This window comes from Carex rostrata, chromosome 25, assembly GCF_964058835.1.
Source record: "Carex rostrata chromosome 25, lpCarRost1.2, whole genome shotgun sequence".
NCBI classification, from domain to species: Eukaryota; Viridiplantae; Streptophyta; class Magnoliopsida; order Poales; family Cyperaceae; genus Carex; species Carex rostrata.
In genome coordinates this window covers 7,331,139-7,355,031 of record NC_135942.1, presented here as the reverse complement: position 1 = coordinate 7,355,031, position 23,893 = coordinate 7,331,139, and the positions used below count along the sequence as shown (strand labels likewise).

At 36.6% G+C, this 23,893-nt stretch overlaps 1 protein-coding gene across 1 annotated transcript in view; it reads left to right on the top strand.

Moving 5' to 3' along the window:
• The first annotated feature begins 259 nt into the window (after positions 1-259).
• Positions 260-23,893, top strand: part of LOC144543802 (uncharacterized) — a 45,777-nt gene continuing 22,143 nt past the window's right edge. Inside the window, exon 1 of the mRNA XM_078292210.1 lies at positions 260-368. Within this exon, the coding sequence (XP_078148336.1) occupies positions 273-368 (96 nt within the window). The 5' untranslated portion in view covers positions 260-272. The remainder of the gene's footprint in view (positions 369-23,893) is intronic.

Sequence of the window (23,893 nt, the reverse complement as noted above, 5' to 3'; positions counted from 1 at the left end):
GAATGTAATGGCAATGTCACCATTAATTCTCTTAATTCTTAATGCTTCTTTTATGGCATCAGACTATAAGAGCATTCTATTATTTATTAAGTTATTCTAGCAAGGTTATATATATATATATATATATATATATATATGGCAACTACTTCTTTGTATTAATTAGCCAACCTACCATTTCATTTGACATATTAAGAGATACTTCAAGAGGCAAAAACAAGTCTATTTAATTCTTGCTCAACCGAGAGAGCCAGAGAGAGAGAGAGAGAGAGATCATGGACAAACAAGTACTATATGTGTCTCTGGTTTCAGGGTTCCTTGGTTTGCTCAGTGTCATTCTAGGTTTCACAGCTGAGGTTACTAAGATCAATGTAAGTGCTAATTTGTACTTGATAAAAATATTTATATATATACGATGTGTTCGATCTGCATCTGTTTTATTAGGGAAATTTCTACTTGCGTGATCATTTTCCGTGTTGTATCTGGCCTTACTTTCCATTTTGTTCAGGCTAAATTGGCAGTTATCGCATATAACTAAAATTGTAATGAAAACAAATGAATACAAATGCAGATTCAAAATTTCCTTTGGCTAGCTAAGAAACCTGCCAAACAGAAATAAGAAAAGAAAATTTTAAGAATTTGGGAATTTCTTGAGTTCTCGATGCATCACGTATGCTGCTACCTGCCATTTTGTTATGTAGAAATGCTACAAAATATATTAATCTTTTTATAACAATATTAATTGTACTGTCTATATATATATGCTGCATCGTAGGTTACGGATATATACATTGGCGACTTTTATTGCTATTATCCGAGCAGCCCGGCTTTTGGGACTGCAATAACAGCAATGCTGTTTCTTGTATTGGCCCAGATCCTCGTCACTGTCTTTGGCGGATGTTGCGGTTGCTGCAAAAAAGATCCTACCGCACCAGTCGTTTATGGTACCAAGCGAACCTTATCCCTCATCTTTGTTATAATTTCTTGGTAAGTCAGCTCATGATCTTATAATATCAGCTGCAGCACTCAAAAGTAAAGGCTCCCTATATATGATAATGAATAATAATAAGCTGTTTCATACATCACAACATGCAGGATCACATTTGCAATATCCGTGATATTGTTTATCTTAGGTGCGGAAAATAATGGCACAGGTAACGAAACAACAAGCATTGACAATGGCTACTGCTATACTGTAAAGCCTGGTATTTTTGCCGGAGCAGCTATATCTGCTCTCTTTACCATGACCTTCTCAATTACTTCATATATCCTATTAAACCCCTCCATCGATGCTGCAAGTAAACCCACTGGTATGGAATACGCCAATGGAATTGCTATGGGAACTCCCCAATTTTCCCCAAATCAATCACAATATCCAGCTCCTGGTATGGGTGGCACCCAGTACCCACCTCCAGGCACCAATTACAGTGCTTAAGAAGCTCAAATCTTCCTCCTACTTTTCATCAACAACCAAATATACTTTGGATATTCCATATACATGTGGGTAGTGTTGATCCAAGGTTGTGCCTGGTGATTTTTTTTTTCTTTTTCTTTTGTGGGATAAGCACTCACTATATAGTTTGAATGTTTCCATATTTATGGAATTGGAAGTTTCACTTTTTTTTTTTTCCTTTGTTGTTGTGCCTTTTGTTATTGTTTCTCAATGCTATATCAAACCTGTATTCCTATTTAATTTTTACATAATGCTACTTTCATTAATTTTAGGGAAAATTGTTTATTTAGCACTCCAAAACCTTAAAATTTGAAAAATGTCACTCTAAAATTAGAAATCATCATAATGTCACTCTAAACTTAATTAATTTTTAATTTTGTCACTTAAAATAATTAATAACTAAAATACTCTCCCATGGAAGTGACACTGCCAAATCCCATCAAAATGTGTTTATACATGAATGATCAGTGTTCTAAATAGCGCGCTATAGCATTTTTGGATCCTAAACGCTAAGTTATGGCATAATAATGCTTTATTTGAGCTACGGACGCTATAGCGGTAATAGCGGTTTGCTATAGCGCAAATAGCGCCCGCTATGCAACATTTGTTTTTTTTTTCAATTTATATGAGGTTTAAAAAATGCTTAGATTGGATTTTAACCGTAATTTTTTTTTGCAATTGATGTACTAAGCTTTATATTAAACTATTAAATATTCAATGAAAGATCCATCAAACGAAATCAAAATAAGGAAGCTACAACGCGCTATGTAAGATGAGCTGTTTTTTTTTTTTCTTTTCAATTTATATGGGTTTTAAATAAATGCTTAGATTGAATATATTAAGATATTTCTTGAAGTAACAAAATGATACTTACTATAAGTAGTTTTAATATTTTGAATATATTAAGATAATCAATTATGCCATAATGTCTAAGTTATTTTGAAATTTAAATAGAAAAAAAAATAGATTATGTCATGATGCTGAATATATTTTGAATATAAAAAGATTGATAGTTTATGATATTAGTATTACTATGGATATTTTGAGTCGCAATTTGGATTTTGTATTGGTTCAATATGAATATTATATTTTTTTTAATTAATTTGATATTATTTATTGTTTTATGAGACTTGGATAATGTTGATATTGAGTACAAATATATGATATAATTTTTATAAAAATAAGAAAACGCTATGTAGCATAACTTTCGTTATAGTTTTTTTTGTAGGCTTCCCGCTATGACGCAATAAACGCTATTTAAAACCTTGTGAATGATGAATAAGCTCATTAGCAAATTTAAAAAAATAATAATAATAAGGAATATGCACAGCGGCGACTTTATAGAATGCATCACACTTTTGCTCATTTATATATTGGAAAAAGAAACCAAGAAGAAGAAATGATCAAAGTTAAAAAAAAAAAAAGCGAGATTCTATTATTCTTCAGATCTTTTGAAGAAAGTTGTGGCAAATAGAAGAAGTAGCACCTATTTGCCAAGACCCAATGATTTCTCGAAATTATCGAGCTGTCTGATGAAACCAGGATTAGGAGCTGCCAGCGGCCTTTTCCTCACAACCAGCGACAGAGCAGCCTGTCGAGTCATTCTGTTCTTCTTCATCAGATAAGCAACAATTATCGTCGCACTGAAAGAAATCCCAAATAACACACGGACAGCAATTAATTAGCATCATTTTGTACATAATAGGCTTCATTTGTTGCTCTAATTATTTGGAGTGGCACTGAAAGAAATCCCAAATAACACATGGATGGAGAGGAAGAGTTCATGGGAGGGATGGTATTTTAGTCATCAATTATTTGGAATGTCAAAATTAAAAAATTAACTAATTTGAGAGTGGCATTAGAATGATTTCTAATTTCAGAGTAACATTTATAAAATTTTTAAGGTTTTGGAGTGGCAAATAATCAATTTTTCTTTAATTTTAATATTCCGTTCAACGAATGGATGTGATTTGAGAGGATCTCAAAGGAATGACAATGTGTGCTACCAATATTTTAATTAAAATTTATAAAATAATTTGGATTAAATTCTCGGGAAATCCATTAAGCTTTGATATAGAATCTTCTTAAATTAAACTAAACTTCACCACAGGAAGAGAAGCCACGTTAAACTCTCTCGTTTGGTTAAGGCCTTCAATTTTATTTTTGAAATATTGTTTAAGTGACGATAGCACGTTCCAAACTCTACTCTGCGTGTATATATTTTGTTTAGTTTAGTGAGATATTGAACAATTTAAGTGGAGAACAAGACAAGAAGAGAAAAATCACAAGAGAGAAGATAAGAAATATATCATATATTATCAAAAGCTTAATGAAAAAGATGACATGCCATATTTTCTTATAATAGTACATCCATCACATAATAAGTAACATAAAAAAAAAAATAAAAGTCCAACTTAAAAGTCTAACAACACATAATGACTAACTCTTGAAAACTCTAATATAATTAAAATGATATGAAAAAAATATAAACAATCAAACCTAGAAAATAATAACATAATAAAGTCTCATATCATAGAAAACACAACATAATTTAATATTACAATTATTCATCATAGAAAATGATGATCCGTGGGACCTGCTTCTTGGGACTTGTGCTTATCATTCAAGAAGATTGAAGAACAATTAAATTGTACTAAGTCCAACTTCGAGTCGGTTTGGTTTTTGTCATGCTCTCCCGGTTGATGTAAGCTTGACCTCAAGCTTGTATTCTCACCATGATATTTGTGAAGATGCCGAACATTGAAAATGTTTGAAATGTGCATATCATCCGGTAGCTTGACTCGATACGCATTTTCACCAAATTTCTCAAGAATTTCATATGGTCTAAATTTACGTCTAGTGAGCTTGTTGTAATTTCCACGTGGATAGCATTCCCGAGGAAGACAAACCCACACGAGTTCCCCAATTTTAAAGTGACTGTGTGTTTTCTCGAATCCATTTGTACCTTATACTTCTTGTAGGACCGTTTTCAAACTCTACTCCGTGTGTACATATTTTGTTTGGTTTAGTGAGATATTGAACAATTTAAGTGGAGAACAAGACAAAAAGAGAAAAATCACAAGAGAGAAGATAAGAAACATATCATATATTATCAAAAGCTTAATGAAGAAGATGATATGCCATCTTTTCCTATAATACATCCATCACATAATAAAAAACATAATTAAAATGATATGAAAAAATATAAATAGTCAAACCTAGAAAATAATAACATAATAAAGTTTCATAGAAAACACAACATAATTTAATATTACAATTATTCATCATAGAAAATGATGACCTGTGGGACCTCCTTCTTAGGACTTGTACTTATCATTCAAGAAGATTGAAGAACAATTAACTTGTACTGAGTCCGAGTCGGTTTGGTTTTCATCATGCTCCCCTGGTTGATGTAAGCTTGACCTCAAGCTTGTATTTTCACCATGATATTTGTGAAGATGACGAACATTGAAAACGTTTGAAATGTGCATATCATCCGGTAGCTTGACCCGATACGCATTTTCACCAAATTTCTCAAGAATTTCATACGATCCGAATTTATGTCTAGTGAGTGTTACATTCCGAAATTTTAAAACATGATTAAATTGTTAAATCGATCATTTGGCTTAAATAAAAAGTTTAATTAACTTAACGATCGTTCAGAAATTTTCTGACCGACTAAAACGAAACTAAAATTTCGTAATATAAATAATGTATGAAATTATGTATAATAAAATTTAGAGATTTAGAAATAAGATAAAATATAGCACTAGGAATAAAATTATAATTATTCGGTAAATTAGAAACTTAGAAAAACCGTTACAATTCTTTTTAAGTTTTAGGAAAGAATAAATTGATTTAATTAGATTCATGTAAATAAATAAATAAATTGAATTCCAAATAAGAGCATAATTATACAAAATTATTCGTACGAGATAAATTATATAAAAGTTATCAATTTCGTTTATTTGAGAATTTTAAGGATTTGATTTGATATTTATATATATAGACATAGATACTATCCGATATCGATTTATTCGAATTCTAAAATTGAATATATATAATTATATAAAAGGAAAATCAAATTATTCGAATCTTAAATTGAGAAATAAATATACGAATTTTATGTATAAATATAGTTACAAAAATATTATGAACTTTCGGTTCGAAATTATAGGAGAAATAGATTTAAACCAATTAAAATGAGACCATAATAAAATGTTGAATTATTAGGACCATCCGATTCAATCTAACACGGATCTTAAATATTGTAATTTAAATGCTGGAATTATATCAACATCTCATCTTGATCCAGCACGAATCTTAAAGCAACCCAAATTTAATAACTCTTCTCTCTTTCTCTCCTCTCTCTCTACGTGACAGAAACCCCCCCCCCCCCCCACAGCCCGCCCCCCCTTCCCCTCTCTACGCCAAACTAGAGGGAGGGCTCCGCCCCCTCCCCTCTCCCGTCGCCGGCGAACCCCACTGAAACCGCCCCCTTGTCTCCTCTCGTCCTCTCTGGCCGTGAGAGCCCCAGCTCCGACCCCCCCCCCCCCCGCTCCCTCTCCTCTCTTCTACACCGAAAAAAGGGGGCCCCGCCCCCTCCCCTTCTGCCGCTGCCACAGCCAGCCCCCGCCGCCCCACTCTCTCCTCTCTTTCCTTCTCGGTCCGACCCGCCAGACCCGCCAGAAACCCGCCTAGGATCCGAAACCCTAGAAATGAGGGTGTGCTCCATCCGGGTGCTGCCCCGGTGTTTTCTTGGTGTTGTTCTGGTGGTGGCTTGGTGCTGCCTTGGTGCTGCTATGGTGCTTGCTTGTGCTCGAGTGAGATGGCCGCGAGGTGAGGCGAAACCCTCGGAACCGATCACTTGTTTCGACATTTTCTCTTTCGGTTAATTTCTAAAATTCTTGATTTGTGTCTTGATGAATTGATTAATGTCGTAGGATGTGAATTTGTTAGTTTCGAGTACGGGTTGTTGATTTTCCCGACTCGATCGAATTGCTCGAATAAATTAAGTATAAGGGGTTATATTGCAAAATGATTTTATTAATGGTCGGAATTGTAAAATATAGAACCATGGTGATTTGTATGAATTAAAGGGACTAAAATGTAAGAAATGATTTGTTTGAAATGGTGGCCGGCCATATGTGAAATTATATGAATTGGATTATTCGGTACAAATGTATGTATCTGTCTTATGGTTTGTGTAGTAATATCTAGTTTAATTGAATGCTTCTTTTACTGATATAAAATGAATTGGTTTCTGAATAAAAACATATATATAACAAAGTCTTCATGGTTTTATACTACATGGTGTTTATTAAAGCGTATTACACACTGTACCAGTGAACCTGCCAAAGCCTGATCCCGGGTCAACTTGAGAAATATTTTTTTTACAAGAGTATGAATGCACAAATCAAAGAATTAAAGAACCATGTGAATCTATATGGAATGATAGCCGTGACTTTGCTGTTGGGCTATACTTGAATTAAATTGAAATGGTTGATTGTTTTGGGCCTTAGTAAATTGGACTTGAATTAAAATGATTATAAATGAGCCGAAAGGTATAAAAGAATTGACGAATGGAAAGACAGCTTTTGGAATTTAAGTTTTGAGAATGTAACCGAACTAAACCAAGTAATCGTATAATATAGGTGTAGACTCAGTCGAGCCAGATATCGCGAGGTAATTCGAGACGCCCGATCCGTAACTAAGCGGTACGCTCGTCATAATAAGGTGCGGGATTCTTGGACTTGTTTGATACTTTATTTTCAGGAATTAAACTGTCTATTCGTTTGTCATGTTGAATATCATTGATTGCATCATTGAATTGTGTAGAGCATTTGCATAGCCCAATCAAATTAAACTCGAATTGATCTGAATTGAATGATTTGCATGCTGGTATGGTTATAGGTTATGTTGATCTATTGTGATCTGATCTTGATTGAAAGTCACCACGAACTAAATGATTTGATATGTATGTGAATGGATTTACGAAGTTAAGCACTTGGATCCAATGAATTTGCCAAGTCGGGCTGTATGCTGACTTGGATTCCCAGGTGAACGGCCCTCGATATTCCCAGTACCGGTTGGGACGAGGGAGGGTGATTATGTTATGAGATGTGATTGGAAATATTATGTTATGAGATGTGATTGGAAATCGTGGGTGACATGTGTAACGTCTATGGCTCGGTGGCATTCTCCTACGTGTTAATGCATTTGAAAGGTTGAATATTACGACTATTGGAATGATTCCAGAGAGGATTTTCTTTATATGATTCAAACCAGACCTTAATAAACTGTTAAGCCAAGCGATTGCAGATGGGTGTCAGATAAAGGGTCCAGCGGTTGGCCATCTGTAGGTGTCAGTAACCCTATAGATGTGGGTTTGATAATGGTTCAGCTCGAAAGAACATCTGTAATTGCTACAAGCCCTATTGAATTGAGTTAAGCCAAAATATATGTTGTGTTTGAAATTCATCTTGGAAATTCCGTAAACTGTGTTTCAGGTTGATTAAATTGTTGTCGAGCATTGGCATTCTGTTATTTATGATTATATATATCTGTTTGAACTGTTATTGTTTGGGTTTCATTTTTGAATGTAGAGTCTGATTGCAAATCCAATAATCTAAACTGTGGCAAATTTCGCACTGGGAATTTATTCTCACCCCCACCCTCCCGATTATTTTCAGGTTTATTGGACGGACGCAGCAAGTGAGGATATTGGTAATGCATATAAAAGATCCACTGCCTTGCGTGTATATGTGACGCTTGATTTATACACGCGGCAGGCTGTCAGACCCGCGGGATTTGGGGTGTGACAGTGAGCTTGTTGTAATTTCCACGTGGATAACGTTCCTGAGAAAGATAAACCCACACGAGTTCCCCAATTTTAAAAGTGACTTTGCATTTTCTCGAATCCGTTTGTGCCTTATACTTCTTGTAGGATCGTTCTAGATTTTCGTGAACCTTTTCATGAATTTCTTTTAAATTTTGCAAGTGGTCCTTGGAGGCCTTGTTCTTAGCATTTGTTCCATCAATATGAAATAAATCGAGGGGTCTTCGGGGGAAGATAACCATAAACCACAAAGAATGGAGCGAATCCCGAAGAGCGGTTTTGCTCAAACTCAATTTTTGGCAAGATTATATCCCAAGTTCCGAATGAAGTTACTTGGGCTCGTAACATGTTTGTATGGCTACAGTTGACTGCTTTAGTTTGCGGATGACAAGTTGTTCGCGATAAAAAAACAATTGAGTTAGGTAACCTGTGATGACGCACTACTTCTGCAAAAAATAGTCCAACCACTTTATTAGCATCTATGGTTGTTATGCATGCTGTGGACATGACCATTTTGCTAAACCGATCCACAACCACAAAAATGCTATCATATTTCTTGCAGATCATCGGTAAACCCACCATAAAGTGCATGAAAATGTCGCGCCATGGTTCGGTTGGAATCAAAAGTGGAGTATATAAACCTTGGTTAGTAACAGTACCTTTTGCGGTTTCACACAATTGGTACCATTTCATGAAGAGCTTCATGTCTTTCACCATCTTTGGCCATTTTTTTTTCTCGAATCAAGTGTAATGACCTTCAATTGGAGTGTTGGATTAGGGTTGCAACTGCCATCTTCTCTTGCAATCTGGAGACACTACCAGAGTATTGCAAACACCTTCAATTGGAGTATTGTATTAGGGTTGTAACCACCATCTTCTCTTACGATCAGGAGACACTCCTAGTGTCCTGCAAAGATCTTCAATTGAATTGTTTTATTAGGGTTACAACTATCCTATTCACTTGAGTGCTGCAAAGAACTTCAATTGGAGTGTTGTATTAGGGTTACAACTATCCTCTTTTCATGCCATAAGGAAACACTACTAGAGTGTTACAAAGACCTTTAATTGGAGTGTTGTGTTAGTGTTGCAATTACCCTCTTCTTCTGCCATATGGAAACACTTCTACTGTGCTGCAAAGACACTCAAATGGCATGTTGTATTAGGGTTGCAATTGCTCTCTTCTCTTGCCATATTGTGATACTACTAGATTCTTACAAACACTTCAATCAGAGCATTTTTTTAGGGTTGCAACCACCCTCTTCTCTTGCCATTTGGGGATAACACTACAGTGCTGCAAAGGCCTTCAATTGGAGAGTTGTATTAGGGTTGCAATTGCCTTCTTCCCTTGCCATTAGTATACACTACTAGAGTGCTGCAAAGACCTTAAATTGGAGTGTTGTATTATGGTTGCGACCACCCAACTCTCTCGTCATCACGAGACACTACTAGTGTGTTATAAAGCGCTTCATTTGGTGTGTTGTATTACAGTTACAACTGCACTATTCTCTTGCCATCTGCAGACACTACTTGAGTGCTGCAAAGACTTTCGATGGGAATGTTATATTAGGGTTGCAACTACCCTCTTCTCTTATCATCTGCCGACATTACTTGAGTAGAACAAAGAATTTGAGTGTTGTATTAGGGTTACAACAACCCTATTCTCTTGCTATATGGAGACACAACTAGAGTGCTACAAAGAACTTCAATTTGAGTGTTGTATTAGCATTGCAACTACCATCTTCTCTTAAAATCTGGAGACACTACCAAAGTGCTGCAGACATCTTCGATTGGAGTATTATATTAGGGTTGTAACTGTCCTCTTTTCTTTGCATCTAGAGACACTACTAGTGTGCAGTAAAGTCCTTCAAATGAAGTGTTGTATTTACAACTATCTTATTCCTTTATCTGCAGACAATACTTGATTGTTGCAAAGACCTTTAATTAGGGTGTTGTATTAGGGTTACAACTACCCTTTTCTCTTTCCATGTGGTGACACTGTTAGGATGTTACAAAGACCTTTAATTGGAGTGTTATATTATGGTTGCAATTACCCTCATCTCTTAGCATATCAAGATACTCTTAGTATGCTGTAGAGACCTTCAATTGGAGTATTGTATTATGGTTGCGACCACCCTCTTCTCTTGCAATCTAGGGACACTACTAGTGTGCTGCAATAAACTTCAATGGGATTGTTGTATTAGGGTTACAACAGCCCAATTCACTTGCCATCTACAGACACTACTAGTGTGCTGCAAACACCCTCAATTGGAGTGTTGTATTATGGTTGTAACTTCCCTCTTCCCTTGAAATATTGAGATACAACTAGATTACTGCAAACATTTTCAATTGGAACATTATTTTAAGGTTGTAACCACCCTCTTCTCTTGCCATTTAGGGACACTACTATAGTGCTGCAAAGACCATCAATTGGAGAGTTGTAGTAGGGTAACAACTACCCTCTTCCCTTGCAATTAGGATACACTACTAGAGTACTGCAATGACATTTAATTGGACTGTTGTATTTGGGTTGAAACTACCCAATTCTCTTGTCATCTAGAGACATAACTAGTGTGCTGCAAAGGCCTTCAATTGGAGTGTTGTATTAGGGATGCAATCACCCTCTTCTCTTGCAATATAGGGACACTACTAATGTGTTTCAATGCCCTTCAATTGGAGAGTTGTATTAGGGTAGCAACTACCCTCTTCCATTGCAATTAGGGTACACTACTAGTGTACTGTAATGACCTTCAATAGGAGTGTTGTATTAGGGTTGCAACTACCCAATTCTCTTGTTATCTAGAGACATAACTAGTGTGCTATAAAGGCTTTCAATTGGAGTGTTGTATTAGGGATGCAACCACCCTCTTCTCTTGCAATATAGGGGACACTACTAATGTGTTTCAATGCCCTTCAATTGGAGAGTTGTATTAGGGTAGCAACTACCCTCTTCCATTGCAATTAGGGTACACTACTAGTGTACTGTAATGACCTTCAATAGGAGTGTTGTATTAGGGTTGCAACTACCCAATTCTCTTGTTATCTAGAGACATAACTAGTGTGCTATAAAGGCTTTCAATTGGAGTGTTGTATTAGGGATGCAGCCACCCTCTTCTCTTGCAATATAGGGACACTACTAATGTGTTTCAATGCCCTTCAATTGGAGAGTTGTATTAGGGTTACAACGGTCCTATTCTCTTGCCATCTGTATACACTACTTGAGTGCTGCAAAGACATTCGATAGGAGTGTTGTATTTCAGTTGCAACCACTATCTTCTCTTGCCTTATTGAGATACTACTAGATTGCTACTGCCATTTTCCGTTACCGTCTCCAAACACTACTTGAGTGCTACAAAGACCTTGAATTGGAGTGTTGTATTTGGGTTACAACTACCCTCTTATCTTGCCATATAGAGACATAACTAGAGTGCTACAAAGATCTTCAATTAGAGTGTTTTTTTTGGGTTACAACTACCATCTTCTCTTTCCATCTGGAAAGACTACTAGTGTGCTGCAAAGACCTTCAATTAGAGCTTTGTATTGGGGTTGCAACTACCCTCTTTCCTGCCATCAACAGACATTACTTGAGTGCTAAAGAGACCTTCAATTAAAATATTGTATTAGGGTTACAACTATCCTCTTCTCTTGCCATATGGAGACATTATTAGAGTGCTACAAAGATATTCAATTGGAGTGTTCTATTAGGGTTGCAATTATCCTCATCTCTTGCCATTCAAAGACACTACTAATATGCTGCAAAAACCCTCAATTGGAGCATTGTACTAGGGATGCAACTACCCTCTTCTCTTGCCATAAGGAGACACTACTAGAGAAATACAAAGACTTTAAATTGGAGTGTTGTATTAGGGTTGCAACTACCCTCTTCTACTATCAAATTAAGATACTACTAGATTGCTGCGAATACCTTCAATTGGAGCGTTGTTTTAGGGTTCTAACAACCCTATTCTCTTATCATTTGGGGACACTACTATAGTGCTGCAAAGACCTTCAACTAAAATTTCATATTAGGGTAGAAACTACCCTCCTCCCTTACCATTGAGATACACAACAAGAGTGCTTCAAAGACCTTCGATTGGACTATTGTATTAGGGTTGTGACCACCAAATTCTCTTGTTATATGGAGACACTACAAGTGTGCTGCACAGGCTCTCAATCGGAGTGTTGTGTTAGGGTTGCAACACCCTCTACTCTTGCCGTTTGCAGCAAATTCCTTTAATTGTAGTGTTGTACTAGGGTTACAACTGCAATATTCTCTTGCCGTTTGCAGACATTACTTGAGTGCTCCAAACACCTTTAATTGGAGTGTTGTATTAGGGTTGTAAACACCCTATTATCTTGCCATCTAGAGACACAATTAGAGTGCTCCAAATACCTTCAATGGTGTGTTGTATTAGGGTTGAAAACGCCTATTTATCTTTCAATATAGAGACACGACTAGAGTGCTCCAAATACCTTCTATTAGAGTGTTGTATTAGGGTTGTAAATGCTAGGTAGTAATCTAGAAGTCAATCATTTTTTGTTCATGAATTGGATGATTAATATCATTTTATTCCTTGAGTGTTATTGTATTTGTGAATCATTCCGAGTTCATGACTGGAATTGCAAAACTTCATAATATAGATGATATACACTCTTAATAGTCACTAACCGTGGTAATTAGCAGGGAACGCTAATTATCCATTAGAAGGTTAGTATGTGGATTAAATGATGGTCAAGTTTTACAGACCATAGACAAAAAGTTGTCATTTAATCACATAGATACATGTTGTGAACATGGTATTTGACTGACCCTAAATGAAACGTTATATGGATTGTGTTTGTGTCATTAACGGTTTCATTTATATTAAATTCTAAAGTATGAGGTGTGGTCTTTCCTATATGAGAAGTGTGTATTTGCAAGTGTTATCTAACACTATATGTAAAAGAGAGTAATAAGGGTAACATTTCAGTACACATGACTTGTGCGGAGGAAGAGATGCTCGCCAAGACTACTATCGTCCCTCGTATTATTATAAGAGTAAGAGTAACACTGGGCCCACTTGATAGAGTAGGATTATCCGTATACGGTATGATTAATGGAGATTAATCATATATGATAATCTACTCGATTAAGTTTGCAAGGATGACATATACCTACCTTGGACTTAATCAGTTACTATGAGACGATGGAATTAACAAGAGTAAATTGTTTACTTAAGGATCGTGATATTGTACTGGACAACATCATCTGTGTAATTGGGGGTCATAATGTACTGCCAGGTGCCACCTATGATCTATAGAAGTTAAAACAGTTTTAACTCTATTGTCAACATGACACAGATCCTATCAGGTCACACTGCATAGGAAGTAATCAGAGAATCTTATTATTAATTATAAATGTTATAATTAATCAATAAGATGGTTTTATAATTAGTTATTATAAATGTCATATAGATGACAAGCTTAAACAGATTAAAATTACAAGTGTGTATGACACGTTGTGTAAAAGTTATCACAACTACTCGCAAAGAAATATAATTATTCAGAACAATTATATAAATGAATTAGTATATTTGGGCCTTAATTATATTTAGAATATAATTAAGAAAGCATAAAAGATCAAAGCCCAAAAGCCCAGGTCCATTATTATTCAATCTGGGCCTTATACTATTCATTCTCGGCCTTTTTGGGTCGAGGGGCATTTTGGTAATTTACTGTTCACTGGCATGCTGTTCATGATGCCTATAAATAGGGGTGGAGGGTTGGAGAGAAGGCATACTCATTCCATTGTAAAGATTGGAAAGTCTGACTGATCGTTTGATGAAGTTAGGTTCCTTTCTTTCTCGATTTTTCCTCTCAAATATTGTTTGAGTTAGGAAAGAAATCTATACGTATAGACTTATATATTTATGAGTGTTGTGAGTAGTTGTAATCTTGCAAAGTCTGCGGTAACTCTGCTTTTGTACGAGGTTGTGAAAGTGGGAGTATCTGTGGATCGTGAGACAACTGTTTTTAATGAGTGCCTCGAGCATAGTATTTCTGGCAGAAGAAATACTCAATCTCTGATTGTTCCTGGTGGATTACTGATAGAGGCACTAGACGTCTGGTGCTCTTGTCCAGAAGCAGCACTGAGGCAAGGCTAACGGCAGTTCCAATTAGAATTTGGAACCAAGGTATAATGCTATGATAATTTATTTAATTATTAAATAAATTTAGTTTTAGAAATCAATCGGGGAGATAGATCCTCGGCTTAAGATAGAAGTAAAAATTTTATTTTACGGTCTTTTCCACACTTAAGCCAATACGAGGGTTTTGGTTGTATCAGCAGCTAAAACCCAACAGGGGTATCAGAGCACAAGATTCTCTGCTGATTGATTTTCTAAAACTATTATACCTTATGCAAATTAGTTGCATATGAAGTATCAGTTTAATTCTTAGATTTGTAGCTAAAAATCCAAACCAAATAAAATATGATTTTCTTGGTTCGGTTTTCAGATTGAGAAAATTAAAATTAAGTTTTAATTTTCTGTACGCTTTCTTCTATGTGAATTTCTTGGTACGATTTCACATCTAAGAAAGGTAAAATAGGATTTTATGCTTTCTTAATTTTCTGTACGCTTTCTTATATGTGAATTTCTTGGTACAATTTCACATATGAGAAAGATAAAATAAGATTTTATATTTTCTTTTGAAAACCTTTCGCATATGTAAAGTATATCTAATAATAGTGTTGTATTAGGGTTGTAAATGCCCTATTATCTTGCTATATAGAGTCACTATTAGAGTGCTCCAAATGCCTTCAATTGGAGTGTTGTATTAGGGTTATAAATGCCCTCTTATCTTGCCATCTCGAGACACTACTTGAGCGTGCCAAATACCTTCAATTGGAATGTTTTATTAGGGTTATAAATGCCCTATTATCTTACCATCTGGAGACACTACTCAATTGCTCCAAACACCTTCAATTGGAGTGTTGTATGACGATTGCAAATGCCTTGTTATCTTGCCAACTGGGGACACTACTAGAGTGCTCGAAACACCTTCAATTGGAGTGTTGTATTAGGATTGTAAATGCCCTATTATCTTGCTATATAGAGTCACTATTAGAGAGCTCCCAATGCCTTCAATTGGAGTGTTGTATTATGGTAGTAAATGCCGTATTATCTTGCCATATGTAGACACTACTTGAGTGCTCCAAACACCTTCAATTGGAGTGTTGTGTTAGGGTTGTAAATGCCCTATTATCTTACTATATAGAGACTACTAGAGTGCTCCAAACAGCTTCAATTGGAGTGTTGTATGACGGTTACAAATGCCTTATTATCTTGCCATCTGGGGACACTACTAGAGTGCTCGAAACACCTTCAATTGGAGTGTTGTATTAGGGTTGTAAACACCATGTTATCTTTCCATATAGAGACAGGACTAGAGTGCTCCAAACACCTTCAATTAGAATGTTGTATTAGGGTAGTAAATGACATATTATCTTGCCATCTGTAGACACTACTTGAGTGCTCCAAACACCTTCAATTGGAGTGTTCTATTAGGGTTGTAAATGCCTTATTTTCTTGTCATATGGTGACACAACTAGAGTGCTCCAAACACCATCAATTGGAGTGTTGTATTGGGATTGTAAACGTCCTATTATCTAGCTATATAGAGTCACAACTAGAGTGCTCCAAATGCCTTCAATTAGAGTGTTGTTATTAGGGTTGTAAATGCCTTATTATCTTGCCATGTGTAGACAGTACTTGATTGTTGCAAAGACCTTTAATTAGACTTTTGTATTAGGGTTACAACTACCCTCTTCTCTTTCCATGTGGTGACAATGTTAGGGTGCTACAAAGACCTTTAATTGGAGTGTTATATTAGGGTTGCAATTACCTTCATCTCTTGGCGTATGGAGACACTCTTAGTGTGCTACAGAGACCTTCAATTGGAGTGTTGTATTGGTTGCGACCACCTTTTTCTCTTGCAATCTAGTGTGCTGCAATAAACTTCAATGCGACTGTTGTATTAGGGTTACAACAACCCAATTCACTTGCCATCTGCAAACACTACTAGTGTGCTGCAAACACCCTCAATTGGAGTGTTGTATTATGATTGCAACTTCACTCTTCCCTTGAAATAGTGAGATACTACTAGATTGCTGCAAACATTTTCAATTGGAGCGTTGTTTTAGGGTTGTAACCACCATCTTCTCTTACCATTTGGGGACACTACTATAGTGCTGCAAAGACCATCAATTGGAGAATTGTAGTAGGGTAACAACTACCCTCTTCCCTTGCAATTAGGATACACTACTAGAGTACTGCAATGACATTTAATTGGAGTGTTGTATTTGGGTTGAAACTACCCAATTCTCTTGTCATCTAGAGACATAACTAGTGTGCTGCAAAGGCCTTCAATTGGAGTGTTGTATTAGGGATGCAATCACCCTCTTCTCTTGCAATATAGGGACACTACTAATGTGTTTCAATGCCCTTCAATTGGAGAGTTGTATTAGGGTTACAACGGCCCTATTCTCTTGCCATCTGTATACACTACTTGAATGCTGCAAAGACATTCGATAGAAGTGTTGCATTTTAGTTGCAAAAATCATCTTCTCTTGCCTTATTGAGATACTACTAGATTGCTACTGCCATTTTCCATTGCCGTCTCCAAACACTACTTGAGTGCTACAAAGACCTTCAATTGGAGTGTTGTATTTGGGTTACAACTACTCTTTTCTCTTGCCATATAGAGACACAACTAGAGTGCTACAAAGATCTTCAATTGGAGTGTTTTTTTTTTGGGTTGCAACCACCCTCTTCTATTTTCATCTAGAGACACTACTAGTGTGCTGCAAAGACCTTCAATTGGAGTTTTGTATTGGGGTTGCAACTACCTTCTTTCCTTGCCATCTACAGACATTACTTGAGTGCTGAAGAGACCTTCAATTGAAATGTTGTATTAGGGTTACAACTATCCTCTTCTCTTGCCATATGGAGACACTATTAAAGTGCTACAAAGACCTTCAATTGGAGTGTTCTATTAGGGTTGCAATTACCCTCATCTCTTGCCATTCGGAGACACTACTAGTGTGCTGCAAAAACCCTCAATTGGAGTGTTGTACTAGGGATGCAACTACCCTCTTCTCTTGCCATAAGGAGACACTACTAGAGTAATACAAAGACTTTCAATTGGAGTGTTGTATTAGGGTTCCAACTACCATATTCTCTTGCATTACGGAAAAACTACTAGTGTGCCATGAACACCTTCAATTGGATGGTTGTTTTAGGGTTGCAACCACTCTCTTCTCTTGCCATTTGAGATACTACTATAGTGCTCAAAGACCATCAATTGGAGAGTTGTATTAGGGTAGCAACTACCCTCTTCCTTTTGAATTAGGATACACTACTAGCGTGCTGCAAAGTCCTTCCATTGGAGTATTATATTAGGGTTGTGACCACCCAATTCTCTTGTCATCTGGAGACACTACAAGTGTTGTATTAGGGTTGCAACTGCCCTATTCACTTGCCATCTGTAGATACTCCTTGAGGGCTGCAACGACCTTAAATTGGAGTGTTGTATTAGGGTTGCAATTACCCTCTTCGCTTGCCATAAGGAGACACTACTCGAGTTCTACAAAGACCTTCAAATGGGTATTAGTGTTGCAATTACCCTCTTCGCTTGCCATAAGGAGACACAACTAATGTGCTGCAAAGGCCCTCAATTGGTGTGTTGTATTAGGGTTGCAACTACCCTCTTCTTCTGCCATATGGAGATATTACTAGATTGCTGCGAACACGTTCAATTGGAGCGTTGTTTTAGGGTTCCAACCACCCTATTTTCTTGCCATTTGGGGACACTACTATAGTGCTGCAAAGACCTTCAATTGAATTTTTATATTAAGGTAGCAACTACCCTCTTCCCTTGCTATTGGGACACACTACAAGAGTGCTGCAAAGACCTTCAATTGAACTATTGTATTAGGGTTGCGACCACCGAATTCTCTTATTATATGAAGACACTACAAGTGTGCTGCACAGGCTTTAAATCGGAGTGTTGTGTTAGGGTTGCAAACACCCTCTACTCTTGCAATCTAGTGACACTACTAGTGTGCTGCAAATTCCTTTAATTGTAGTGTTGTATTAAGGTTACAACTGCTAGATTGCTATAAAGACCTTCAATTAGAGTCTTGCATTAGGGTTGCAACTACCATCTTCTCTTGCAATTTGGAGACACTGCCAGAGTGCTGCAAACACTTTCAATTGGAGTGTCGTATTAGGGTTGCAACCACTCTTTGCTCTTGCCATCTGGATACATTATTAAGGTGTTGCAAAGACCTTCAATTGGAGTGTTGTATTGGGGTTGTAACTTTACAACCATCCTCTTCTCTTTCAATCTAGGGACACTATTAGTATACTGCAAAGCCCTTCAATTGGAGTGTTGTATTAGGGTTACAACTAGGGCTGTCAAAAAAGCTCGCGGCTCGTGGCTCTCTCATGGCTCGCCTCTAGCTCGCTCGGTAGTGGACCGAGCTGTTAACGAGCCAGCTCGGCTCGTTAAGCTACTGTGGATTTTGGGTTTAGTCCCGTATAATTTTAAGTCCAGTCCCATTTTCAAAGGCGCAATTATGCAAAATTGATGTATTTTCGGTTTGGGAAGAAAGGATATGGGCTTTAGTTGCTTGAAGATGTGCCTACTGGACAATTTCTTAAATTTTTTGAATGGGATTTCTTATTTTTTTTTATTTTTGAATTTGTATAATAAAGTCCAGCGAGCCAGCTCGTTAGCTCACGAGCTAGCTCGGGCTGGCTTGTCACAAGCTGAGCCAGGGATTTTGGCTCGAGTGACCTAGGTCCAGCTCGCTCGGTCCAGGCTCGGGCCAAAATAAACGAGCCGAGCTAAGGTCCAGCTCGGCCCGAGCCAGCTCGTTTACAGCCCTAGTTACAACTTCCCTATTATCTTGTCATCTATAAACACTACTTGAGTGCTACAAAGACTTTCGATGGGAGTGTCGTATTTGGATTGCAACTATCCTCTTCCCTTGTCATCTGCAGACATTACTTGAGTGCTGCAAAGACCTTCAATTGAAGTGTTTTATTAGCGTTACAAATACCCTATTCTCTTGCCATATCAAGACACTATTAGAGTGCTACAATGACCTTCAATTGGAGTGCTCTATTAAGGTTGCAATTACCCTCATCTCTTGGCATACGGAGACACTACTAGTGTGCTACATAGACCTTCAATTGAAGTGTTGTATTGTGGTTGCAACCATCCTCTTCTCTTGTAATCTAGGGACACCACCGGTGTGCTGCAAAGAACTTCAATTGGACTGTTGTTACAACAGCCCTATTCACTTGCCATGTGTAGACACTACTAGTGTGCTGCAAAAACCCTTAATTGGAGTGTTGTATTATGGTTGCAACTACTCCCTTCTTTTGGCATATTGAGATACTACTATATTGCTGCAAATACCATCAATTGGAGTGTTCTATTGGGATTGCAACTGTCATTTTCCCTTACTATCTGTAGGCATTACTTGACTGTTGCAAAGACCTTCAATTTTAGTCTTGTATTTGGATTACAACTACCCTCCTCTCTTGTCATATGTGTTGTTCGTACAATAATCTTTTACGTCTATTTGACTAATTTGCAAAAACATACAATTATTGAATTTTACGATTTCTTCTATTTTAAGATTATGTAGGTTCAAGAAGAATTGGAATTGCAATGTAAAATGCTTGGACAGAAGAAATCATGAAGACTTTTATCAAGAATACGAATTGTAAAATCAGAAGCCTGGTAAAGTAAGTTTGAGGCTGTTTTTACAGAGCAAAACGTTATATAACGTTTGTAAAACGTTATAACGTTTTACTCCTGTCAAAAACACTAAGTAAAAGCTTGAACAAACTCAGAGGAAAACATAAAACGTTACAACGTTTTTATAACGTTTTATAAAAACGTTGTAACATTTTTAGGATGTTAAAGGACTGCGAAATCCAGCTGTACAAATCCTCTAAAACGTTATAACGTTTTCACAAAACGTTGTAACGTTTTAATTAAATTTGTTCCTCAAAACAATCGGTTTTTGATCAAGATTTTACAGAACAAAACGTTATGTAACGTTTTATAAACGTTGTAACGTTTTTGAATGTTTAAGCTGAGCTGTCAGGAAATTGAAAACCTAAAATTCGCAAAAGGAAAACGTTGTAACGTTTTAGCCCAATTAGCTCATTTTTGAGCTGACTCTATAAATAGTTAATTGGGCTTTCTTCTCAAACTAACCTAGCCGTCCCTAAACTTCAAAAGAGGCGATTTTCTGAGAGCTTGGTTCCACCATTGTTGATTGAGCTTAAAACTTCAATATCTCTCAATCAATCTCAAACAACCTCAAACCCACTTCACTAATCTCTAATTAGATTAGGTTATAGTGATATATTGAGTGTTTCTCTTGTTCTTGAGTAGCTTGTGTGACTTCCCTTGTTTGTAAGGGCTCGCCGGCTCAAACCTTGAGTTGCTCGTGTGACTTCCCTAAGTTGCAAGGGCTCGCCGGCGCTCATCTCTCGTTGGCCGTGACTTCCCGTTTTGTAAGGGCTCATGGTTCACAATTGTAATCCTTTCATATTGGGTAATAGAAAGGCGTACCTAGAAAGAGGTTGCGACGCCCCGGAGACGTAGGCCTTTATTTTGCCGAACTCTGTTATCATCCCGTGTGTCAAATTTCTCTAAACTCATCTATTTACTTTCAATTGCAATTTAATTTCAGTTTTTGTTCAATTAGAGGTGCCCTTAGTATAACAATATGGAGACACTATTAGAGTGCTACAAAGACCTTCAATTGGAGTGTTTTATTAGGATTGCAATTACCCTCATCTCTTGGCATATGGAGACACTGCTAGTGTGCTTTAGAGACCTTCAATTGGAGTGTTGTATTATGGTTGCAACCAACCTATTCTCTTACTATTTGGGGACACTACTATAGTACTGCAAAGACCTTTATTTGTATTAGGGTTGCGATCACCTAATTCTCTTGTTATATGGAGAAAATACAAGTGTGCTGCACATGCCTTTAATTGGAGTGTTGTGTTAAGGTTGCAAACACCCTCTACTCTTGCAATCTAGGGACACTACTAGTATTTTACAAATTCTTTCAATTGGAGTGTTGTATTAGGGTTGTAACTACCATCTCCTCTTGCAATTTGGAAACACTGCCAGAGTGCTGCAAACACCTTCAATTGGAGTGTCATATAAGGGTTGCAACCACCCTTTTCTCTCGCCATATGGAGACATAATTAGTGTGCTGCAAAGACATTTAATTAGAGTGTTGTATTGGGGTTGTAACTTCCCAACCACCATCTTCTCTTGCTATTACTAATGTGTTGCAAAGCCCTTCAATTGGAGTGTTGTATTAGGGTTGCAACTATCCTTTTCTCTTGTCATCTACAGACATTACTTGAGTGTTGCAAAGACTTTCAATTGGAGTGTTGCATTAGGGTTACAACTACCCTATTCTTTTATCATATGGAGACACTATTAGAGTGCTACAAAGACCTTCAATTGGAGTGTTCTATTAGGGCTGCAATTACCCTCATCTCTTGCCATATAAAGACACTACTAGTGTGCTGCAAAGATCCTCAATTGGAGTGTTGTATTAGGGTAGTAACTACCCTTTTCTCTTACCATTTGGAGACACTGCTAGAGTGTTACAAATATCTTCAATTTTAGTGTTGTATTTTAGTTGCAAGTATTCTCATCTCTTGCCATATGGGTCACTACTAGTATGCTACAAAGACCTTCAATTCGAGTGTTGTATTAGGGTTTCAACTACCATCTTCTCTTGCCATCTGGAGACACTACTAGTGTGCTGCAAAGACCTTCAATTCGAGTGTTCTATTTGGGTTGCAATTTCCCTTTTCCTTTGTCATCTATATACATTATTTGAGTGCTGCAAAGACCTTCAATTAGAGTGTTGTATTAGGGTTCCAACTACCATCTTCTCTTGCTATATGGAGACACTATTAGAGTGTTGCAAAGACCTTCAATTGGAGTGTTGTATTAGGGTTATAACTGCCCTATTATCTTGCAATCTGCATGCAGACACTACTTGAGTGCTGCTAAGACTTTGGATGGGAGTGTTGTATTTGGGTTGCAACTATCTTTTTCTCTTGTCATCTGCAGACATTACTTGCGTGCTGTAAAGACCTTCAATTGGAGTGTTGTATTAGGCTTACAACTACATTCTTCTTTTGCCATATGGAGACACTATTAGAGTGCTACAAAAACCTTCTATTAGAGTGTTTTATTAGAGTTGCAATTAACCTTATTTCTTGCCAAACGGAGATACTACTAGTGTGCTGCATAAGAGACACTGTGAAGTGTCAATATTTGCTTACACATATAATGTACATAAAGGAGTATGGCTAGTATAACATCAGTGTCATTTAAGCCTATATAACACCAACTCCAAAACCTATCGAATCAACTTCAAATGGTGGATCCAAACTGTTCAAACCGATCTACTTCATTAGTTGTGCATTTATATGCAAATTTATAAATTTTCGAACTTATTTAGTATCAAGTCAAGCGGTCCAATGAGTGAGTTTTTAAGTTAATTTTAATACATTAATTTTTTAACATTTTTACCGCTTGATTTGATACAAAAATAACTTGAAAATATAAAAAAATTTGCCTGTAAATGTACCACTCATAAAGTAAATTAGTTTGAATGGTTAGGATTAATCGTTTGAAGTATGTTCAATCAATTTTGAAGTTAGTGTCATACGACACCAATGTCATACTAGCTGGACTCTACATAAAGAGGTTCATTTGTACAAATTTGAAACTTTTCACTTTTAGTTTCTGTTTTACATGAAGACACCAATGTCATACTAGCTGGACTCTACATAAAGAGGTTCATTTGTACAAATTTGAAACTTTTCACTTTTAGTTTCTGTTTTACATGAAAGAAAGGCAATGAAGGGATTGGATTTTCAAAGAAATGCACTAAGACATCAATCTCTTACAATCTATCCCTTTGTGATCCTTTTCATAATGCCACTTTTTGTTTATTTATTTTTATGTGATGTTCATATATTTTTTATTCAAAATGGCAGCAAGCAAAAATATATAGAGTTCACCAAGTCTCATTGTGAACTCAACTCTAAATCCTATCATATTGACATATAGATATCAGTGCTTTTTAATCTAATTTGTAAGTATTTTTTTTTTAGATTATGGATGAATTGGATAATTTGGAAGTAGATGAAATAGAAGATGTGGTAATAGATGGAAAATGAGAGGAAAGTTTCGAGTCTCATGAAGGGATGGAGTTTGCTAGTGAACAAGCTTATGATTTTTACAACGTGTATGGATATATTAGTGGATTTAGTATTCGTAAGCAAACCAGCTACACAAATGCAAAAGGGATAAAAACTGTGATAAGAATGGTTTGTTTGAAAGAATGAGATATCGATGATTGAAAAGACACCCAAAAAGGTAATATCGATGTAGAGAAATGAGTGCAAAGCATCATGTCCTATTAAGATACATAATGATGGCATTTGGAGGATAACGAGCATCCACAAAGATCATAATCATCAGTTAGTGTCAAACACTCC